We start from the raw sequence: 9458 nt of genomic DNA, 5'->3' as shown, positions 1-9458 counted from the left end.
TATCGTGTTGCCTACCCTACTTATGTGTCGATTATCAGCACTTGTAATAAAAGTAAATGATGTGTAATGAACATTGATGCATGATTGTGGAATTTAGTCACAAGACCTTTTTTCTTGACGTGTTTTTATCGGAAGTCGTATGTTGTTGTCTATGTTGACTTTAGATTAGTACCCACTGCCTAGTACATAACGTCGGGTGACAAGCACAAGTCACTAACTAACATCATTGAAATTATGGGACAATAAACCGTGTTACAAGTGTAATAAAGTGCATTGTTACTTTAATTTTTTGATGGTACTTAGTGGGTTTTATTGTCACCCGACGATAATTTGGCCAGGGTACGCCAATTGAACGGGCATAATTTATGCGAGGTAGCCAAACGGCACGTTACAAATTATAAACCGTTATATTTAATTCAGCGTGATGACACGGTGACGACAAATATACAATAACACTTTCTATTCTATTTCTAACTTAGTATCGATACTTTTTTTTTCATTCTAGAATCGAACACTTTGACTTCCGCTGACTCCATACTGCAAAATCTGTGTTTAACCTTATGTACACGCACTTAAGTAGTTATTCCAATGTATAGATAAATTAATATGAATCGGAAAGAAGTTTGAAAAAGGTATTTCTAAAAACGCTTCTACGTCTTCTAGAATAGTCGTGATTAGGTTTCAATCGGAAATCGGCTGCAATATCAATGAACCCACTTGCACAATGACCGGATATATGTATAGGCCGCCGAACCTAGCGCGAAGACTGATTTCGTTGGGTCACGTCGAGTATTGACCTACTAGACCAAAGGATTATTATAAGCGAAGGTATGCACATCTCCATACTATGCGATCTGCTTCAGTGCAATCACTGCTGTCGTATCGTCTTTTTAGTACAGTCGCCATCAGATATATCTGAGCGGCCAAGGTGTTCACAATATCTGAACACGCACTCTAACACCTTGACAATAGAGGCGTGTTCAGATATTTGTGAGCACCTTGGCCGCTCCGATATATCTGATGGCGACTGTACATATACTTAGTTGGTAAAAAGCAGACAGCAGGATGGTTGGATAATTTTTTATTAGATCGAACTGTGTGGTTAATACCATAACAATAACTATAAATAAAACTAAGATCTGACGTTGCGGTCCCGTTTTCACAATTGAAATTCAAAATATATTTATTTCAAGCAATTAACTTTGGGTCGCTGCGCCAGAGGAGTTAGTAAGTAATTAGCATTCTTAGAGAAATACTTTCATAGAAATTTGACAGTAATTATGACATTGCCACACTTTGTCATTGCAAATGCCATGCAAAGTTAGCTTGGTCCTACTCTAGGCAGGTAATGTAGGGCCCATTCTAGAGTCTATGGCATAATAAATGCAGTGGATGAAGTACTAATACATACTCGTTAACACTTGCTCTACAACAAAAGCCTATTGAAGTAAAGCGATATAACACCAGACTGGGATTTTCTAAAGGCAAAGTTAATTAGCGAAGTGTGTTAATCTTCCTTGTTTACGTAAGCTTTTTACTATAATAGTTTTCCTTCGGAGCTAATTATACAGATACCTGCCTATTTCTAGCTAAGTAACTAAGTAAGCTCACCTACCGAATAAGTAGGTACTTACTTAATTCTCTAAAAAAACATATTTTGATAAAATACCAAACTCGACTAATAATATTTTGCACTTGACCTTTTTGGGTCCCTTGCCGATCGTGCTAATATTATTTTCTTACCAAATTTCAATTACAGATACGTACTTTATAAATTTACCGCGAGACAAAGTATCAAAAAAAAATCTAAATGCACAGATGTGAGCCCAGCTTATTGTGCACCTAATTGAGTTAAAGATCCACTCTGCGCTCTATCAGTCATAAATATATTTATTATACAACCCATACCCATACGCTGCAAACAATCAGTTCAATCAAAGTAACGGTAAAATAATTAGTCAGCGAGTTAACCTATGATCTGTATGAAGTTTAATATGACAAAGTTCTAAAGTAGATTCTTAACATTTTTGTATTCCAACCGTACCTTCCTACAAAACTGATTTAGTCGTTGTTAAGCAATATAGAGCTCTAATTAGATAGTTTTACGGCTGCTTTTAAATACATTACCTAATCCTTAATGGGAAGATCTAAATATAACCGGAAATGCGCACGCTCATATAAATCTTTCACATGTGTCGATCTCACACCAAAAATATACGAACAGAAGAATTCCATTTAAATCTGTAAGTAGATAAACATATGGTAGGTATTTGAAACGCTTACGTGTCGTGAGAGCATACAAAGTTTTTAATAATTCAATGAGATGTTCAAGCCAAAACCGTATGTAAATAGAATGAGATCATTGTCTGACCATTCATATGGTAATATAGCCTTCACATTTTGGCGCTAAACCCTAAGTCTCATTTTGGTTATACAAGTTTTAAATTTGTTTCAAACGTTTTGAACGAATAACAAGGTTTCACGTCGTCGCTTTGTCTGACTTTGATTTTGGATAGTAGAGGTGAACCGGTATACCTACACTGCCTTGGGAGGATACTTGAAATTAAAGGAATTACCAAGGTATATTAGGGTGTTGCTTATTTCGTCGAAATTGAAATTTTCTATGTCTCGCCCCTTTAAATTGTTCTCTTTCACTAAAAAACAAATGTGGAATTAAATCAGAATTTTTAATTTTTAATATAAGATAAGCGATAATATATAAACTCGATTATATACAAATTCCAACTTCGTATTGAGATGAACGACCTTGTTTCCAACCAGACCTTCGGAATACAAGTATTTGCTTACTCGAAAACAAAATTGCGCCGAATGACGATTATGAAATGAGATTCACTGGAATCCTGAAGGAAAAGCTCTGTCTTTCTATTCACTAAACTTTTTACGCGCAGCGTAAACTCATCGAAACTATAATTTGATCTCGAGATTTATCACGACAATACGCAATCGGAGGTCTATTCGGACTGGATCTCCTGTAGCTGTGAGCTCAGACAGCGTTGTTAATAGCTATGTTTGTCATGTTTGTGAAATAGACGCCAGAGCAACCCAATTTTAAAATGTCAACAACATCTTTTATTAGATAATTCAGTCATTAAAAGTAATGATCCGTCCATTAGATACTTTTAACATAATTATGTAGGTATGTACTTCGTAGGCTTCCAGGTACTAAGTAACTGTTTTGTCAAAACATATAGGTACCTATCTAACGAATGTAACGAATAGAATTCTAAACAATGTTGTTGTCGACTGTACCTACTTACCTACTACACAATAGGTAGACATGAAGATTTATTTACCTATTATTAAAACTTACGTTGACATAAACCATATAAACATATTTAATTAAATCCGACATAAATTTATGATTTATTTCCTTCCCGGTTGACCTCATTAGGAAGATATTTCATTAGATGCCGTTAGGTACCAATGTTATTGCAATTTTGTATCCTAATGTCGATAGGTAATATACCTACCTTTATAGGACTTTATTTAATGCATTCAACAAGTGTAAACATTTGAGACAGTCGATAGTGTTAATCCGTTAGTTATAGTAATTACTAATTAACAATGAGCCGCTAAGTAGGTCTAGCGTATTTGGGGCATTTTGCCTTTTAATATTCATTATCGTTACATAACGAGGCGCGCCGACGCCGGCGCGCGCGCGGCTTTCACTCCATCCGCGATTAATTACGAAGACGATTGTGTACGCGCAGCGCTTCTATTTACTCAACTGCTTCGCCCGCCGAAAGATAAAGAAACTACCAAAGTGCCTACGTTTCACACCAGTATCTTATCGCGAACACTCTATTGATCGCTCACCATACACCGCGCTCGCCTCGCCTTAAACGGACGACAGAACCAGCCTTATTGTTCAATTTAACTTTAAAACGCTATTGTGGCCGCGATGTTACCGGTGAAGTCATAATGTGCGCCGTATAAAAATAGAACCGTGCGTTTACAGGAAAATAGTGTCAATAACAAAAGTGTTGCGGTTTGTAATCGAGCGGAAATGGCGGCCAAATCGCCTACATTAAGTTTGAAGTCGCGGGAAATCATCGGTGTGGATCAGTTCAGTCAGCGCCGCGAAGTGTTCGACAAACACGACACCGTGTTCCTCCCGCTGGCGTCGCCCACCAACCTGGCGCCCTCTTACGTCGAAGTCGAGCCTATAGTCACGTCCAACCACGGAAAGACTACCACCAATTTCAAACGTAACTGCCCTGGATATTCAAGCATGAGGGAATCGCGAATGGACAACTCGGAAGTTTTCGAATTCCGAACACGTAAATATTCCGACAATTTCACTTCGGAGTCGAACCAGGATGACAATGTGGATTACAGGCGGAGCATGACTGAGCGAACTCGGCGATTATCCAAGTTACGACGAGAGTTCTTAACTTCCAACTTACACGAGCCCAGCAACGATGGCACATTCACGCGCGCCGGCACCCGCGCCTCCATGCCGGTAAGAAGCGGCTCCATAAACTACAAGATAGAGAGTCCCAATTTGTATAAATTTCCATTTGCGGAGCGTATCGCAACTCCACCTTCAGTGCGCAAAGTTACCGTGGACTTAGGTCCGTCAGAAGTCGATAGTGGAAAGGAGAACCAAGATCCTGAGTTTAGATCCAAAATCGTTAGCTTGCCAGATACTGATGCTTTGAAGAAACTAGACCATCAAAAGATGTTCGAGGAACTTGTAAAAAGATATTCCCCACAACGCAAGCCGGTCGACTGGAAGATACCTCCTACCAAACCCAGGATAGTAGATTCAGTTCCTAAACTAACCACACCTAGCATGGCGAGCCAAGAGAGCTCGGATAGCAAGAAACAAATAGATGATAAGACAGTCAAACCAGAAGATGACGATGTCTTCGACAAGAAGCCTGAAACTGAAGTGAGTTTAGTTATTGAAGAGAACGAAGTAGAACCAAAGGATGCCCGTAATGGGCCCAGGAATATTATACAAGAAGGAGATGATAACAAAGAAAGAGAGTCTAAAATATCTCTGACAGAGCTAGCTGAGAAGAACGATGAAGTACCAGAATTATCGAGAATCACTCGACAAATTAGCAAGGAATCGGCCAAAAGGCCACCTTTAGACAAAATAGTTGATTTAACGATCCCCGATTTGCTAGAGAAGATGAGTGTGGAAGGTGAGAACTTAGAGCACAAGAAAGACCAGAAAAAGGTGAAACGGAAGAGAAGTTTTCTGGATAAACTGCTCGGGCGTAACAAAAAAGATAAAGTTATAGTTGGTAATGATAAATAATAATATAGGTAGTCGCTGCATTGCACCTACTACACCTGCCAAAGACTATCAAGAGTATCAAGGTTGATTGGTGATAATGATAAAATAATGACGTCAAAGTTTACATATAAGTATATTTTTATACATATTGAAGAGGTAGTATTTTCGATAAATTATTTTTATTATAATTAAGCCTCAGACTTCCTCTACTCGACTCTTTATCTAAATGCAATGGCTGGGTTATCAATAGTTGATAAAAAGTAAGTGCCATGTGACACTCCCTATCTGCCAAATTCTTAGTAACGGTTATAAAGTGTGGACTTTTAAGGCTGGGCACGCTAGTGTTGAACTCGGTTACGTTGAGTTGATGATTACCGTTTTCTTACTGAAAGAACTTTTTTGCAAAACTATTGTTTTTGCGATTATGAAAGACTGTGTGCACGGTAAAACCCGGCCATGTACGAACTGGTATACTTATTTTTTTATTTAACGCTAAATTTGATGCAAATGCGCTAAATTCAATTAACCTGTAAACAAATTATTATTGACCGAGCGCGCGATGTATCTCCGTTTAAGCTTAACTTTCCGACTTATGTATATAAAAAAGGGGTATTTAAGAATTAACAAAATGCGAAAAGATATACCTACACCTGATCATATGTGTATGACCGTGACCTCAATTGCTAGAAGATTCGACATGTGGGGTTGCATATTCTACACAATACCTACGCGTGATACAATCCATTAAAATTGTTTATATATGTAATATATTCGTAAATTATAAAATTACTCGTCCAGTCTTATTAATTAGTCATTGGGTAACTGTATATGTATAATAACCCTTAATAAGGCAGAAGGATGTCAAAAATTAATCAAAATTGAACTACACCATTTTTAATATAAATCCAAAATATGGTGGTAAATATCCCCTGCCCTATTAAGGGATAAAATAACGATAAGTAAAAACATAGAACTCGCCAAATACCTTTGTCAACTTCCTTCCTGTTAACTAGTTCAATCTGTATTTATTTTGTATTATTATACGTTATATTATAATATATCACAGATTTTGAATTTTACTTAAATTTTTGCTACGATATTTTGGTTTTGTTTTTAAACTTAATTTGTAATAAATAATAAGTACATGAATTTAACAGAAACATATTTTATTTACTACATTGATAAAATATACAATTTTTCTAAGTTTCACTATCACATGTTTCATTTTGATTGAGTGTCTAATTTTCTCACCTCCTGTTCTAGCGCGAAGAGGTGGTCATCATCCACATCAGGTGCTAATTGCCGCATGGCTGCCGCTAGCTTGTACACATACTCCTTATTGGGCCCACTGGGCCCTTCACTAACAACTACTTGTTTTGCTATTTCTTCTATGGGTGCTGGACCTACAAACAGAAATCTGTCAACAACCTTTCCTAAGCATTTGGACGAAATCTATTGCAATTCTTAGGCGTCAATATGTTAGTCTAAATTAAACCTTATGTTCTCAATTATACAGCACATTTTTCAAGATCAGAGTTTATGGCGCGGCATTAATGTGGGCGCGGTAAATAGAAGTTTGTTTGCTAAGGCAATATTGCATCAACACATATTTAGACACATTGTACACAACTATGCTGATATCATAAAAGATAACAACACCTCTTCACTAGCAAACTTCTTGTAACATGTTTAACAAGCATAGATAATTATTAGTAGAAATTGCATTTTTGGTTTTAATTAGTAATAAATAGTAAACATTTAAGTTTAAAAAAAATAGTATGGTCATACCTGCAAAAGATTCATTATCCTCTGTAGCAATGTACAAAGTCAAGTCAAAAGGATCATATGTCTTATCTTTTGGATGGAATGTTACAGTTTTCTGACTATAGCCATTCTTTTCTCTGAAGTCTAAATACTTGGTCACTGTACCTACATCTTCTGGTTTAATTTTGTAAGCCACACCCCATACTGAACTGTTGGTGTCACCACTGGCTATTAAAGTTACCACTCTCCCGGGCTGCAATAAAATTGAATTGGGTATTACTCTAAAGGTATTACGTAAAATGAGAGAGTCGCAGAAGACAGAGTACAGTGGAGAAGGTTGGAGGCCTATGCCAAGAGGCACACCGAACTTTGTAGAAAAAACGATAACATTTAAAAAAGCTTTTGAACCCGAAGATTGGAAATAAAAGGCTATATAGATAGATTACGTAAAATGTTCACCATGACCATCGCTATCAAGAGTTAATCAACAAAGAAGATCCCTGTACCTTCTAAAATTTTTAGAGTAAAGAAACTAAGTTGTTTCCGTTCCACAATCATATACAATAATTGCCGACTGGTCTGGCCTAGTAGGTAGTGACCCTGCCTGTGAAGCCAATGGTCCTGGGTTTGAATCCCAGTAAGGGCATTTATTTGTGTGATGACACAGATATATTTTGTTCATGAGTCATGGGTGTTTTCTATGTATTTAAGTATTTGTATATTTATATTATATACATATATTGTTGTCTGAGTACCCACAACACAAGCCTTCTTGAGCTTACCGTAAGGCTTAGTCAATTTGTGTACAAATATCCTATAATATTTATTTAGTAAACTAATTGACTATAGTAAGTTTCACCAATGTGTATACCTACTACAGAAGAAAGTATCCAAAAGTTGAAAAAGTTCTTTGAAACTTCAGGAAAATTTCACAGGAAACAAAGGAAACTTTCATTCTGAAGTTTCCGAATTTTTTCATGTGGATGTTTCGCAATTCAGGAAATTTTCCGATTGCACATTGTGACATCAGTATTATTCAGTATGCATAACCAAACCTCAAGAGGGCATTAGGTTAAAATTATTTCTTAATTCTGAAAGGAGGATCAGGGATGCTGATGCCACTACTGTAATAATGTCACTACTGTCGTCAGAAATTGTGGTGAATAACCAAAAGTCCAATACTTTAAACATTTTGCATGTGAAGATACCAAATAATTGGAATATAAATATGTATGTATGTACATATAAAGTTATGAAAAATTATGAAAGTAATATAGAATGCAGGAGCCATTTACCTTCCCCGGGACGCCCCTGTGATCGGTACTGTGCTGGTAAAATCTCCTTAGGTATCCTTTAATATAACCTACAAGTTTTACTTCATAAGGAAATTCAACCTTCCATATTAAGGACCCGTAGCCAAACACCCACATCATTATCATTTAATAAAATTTATTTCTTTTCATTTTTTATATTTCATCGTAGCTTAACAAGATTATTGATATGTCCTTTTTAAGACAAAGCCAAAATTTTCAAAATTGACTTTTGACAACTTGATGACAGTTGACAGTCCAGTGACAATGATTTTTTTGTCCATCTGGACAGGCTAAAGCTCTAAGCCATACTGCCTTCCAGTTACAATGAGCAACGAAGGTCGAATAAGTTCTTATCCACGTATTTCGATATACTGGAACCCAAAAAAACTGTAGCAAGGATGCTAAGCAGGAAGAATATGGTTCATTGACCCTTCATTTTAGTAGTAGTAGTTATGTTGCTGTCCCGCTCACGACGCCGGCCACGTTTGCCACTGTGCGAGTGACCTATTTATTTAACGATTGCAGCGCCAAAATAACTATATATAATATCTACCTACTTAATAAAAATATCACTATCACAACAGTAAATGTTTCGGAGAGGAGAGGTGACTGACATTTTCACCACGTCATTACGAGGGAGACCTTCGCCTGCGCCTGTGGGCCTGTGGGTAACGCTACAATCTCTAGGCACCTCGGCAGTTTTGGAGTCTAAGCGTCCAACAACTAAAATTGAGTAACGGTTACCATTAACTTAGATTTAAACTGTCTCTTCAACCGTTTCCCGTGAGGCATACGACCAAAGAATATAATATACTATTAGCGACCCGCCCGGCTTCTAATGGGTGACACAAAACCTTAAGAAATATACTTACTTTGATAAGTCCTTGCGTTTTTTTTAAAGTTGCTGTTGTCAAATAATGACGCTAAATCAAAATGGAGATCAAATAAACACAAACCTAATATACAATTAAATTTTATTACTAAAGTCATGTCATGGATACTGGACGAACTGTGAAAGAAAATAAAAACATGTTAATGGTATTTCACCTTTTTTTAAAGTGACCAAAATATGTCTAACACAGATGATGAACATAATGAACCTTGCAGTGGGA

The 9458-nt window shown here is 36.8% G+C and overlaps 2 protein-coding genes across 2 annotated transcripts; one reads left to right on the top strand and one right to left on the bottom strand.

Moving 5' to 3' along the window:
* The first annotated feature begins 3701 nt into the window (after window positions 1–3701).
* On the top strand, window positions 3702–6292 carry LOC134666591 (uncharacterized). The gene has a single exon (XM_063523799.1). It carries the CDS (start codon window positions 4028–4030, stop codon window positions 5288–5290), a length of 1263 nt encoding a protein of 420 aa, XP_063379869.1. The 5' UTR covers window positions 3702–4027; the 3' UTR covers window positions 5291–6292.
* A 126-nt stretch (window positions 6293–6418) lies between these two features.
* On the bottom strand, window positions 6419–8575 carry LOC134666596 (putative glutathione-specific gamma-glutamylcyclotransferase 2). Its single transcript, XM_063523813.1, has 3 exons — window positions 8329–8575; window positions 7058–7286; window positions 6419–6672 (listed from the first exon to the last, which is right to left on the bottom strand). Exons 1-3 carry the CDS (start codon window positions 8470–8472, stop codon window positions 6491–6493), a joined length of 555 nt encoding a protein of 184 aa, XP_063379883.1. The 5' UTR covers window positions 8473–8575; the 3' UTR covers window positions 6419–6490.
* Between the last annotated feature and the right edge of the window lie 883 nt (window positions 8576–9458).

This window comes from Cydia fagiglandana, chromosome 1 (genome assembly GCF_963556715.1).
Source record: "Cydia fagiglandana chromosome 1, ilCydFagi1.1, whole genome shotgun sequence".
Taxonomy (NCBI): Eukaryota; Metazoa; Arthropoda; class Insecta; order Lepidoptera; family Tortricidae; genus Cydia; species Cydia fagiglandana.
This window is presented reverse-complemented; position numbering and strand designations above follow the sequence as displayed.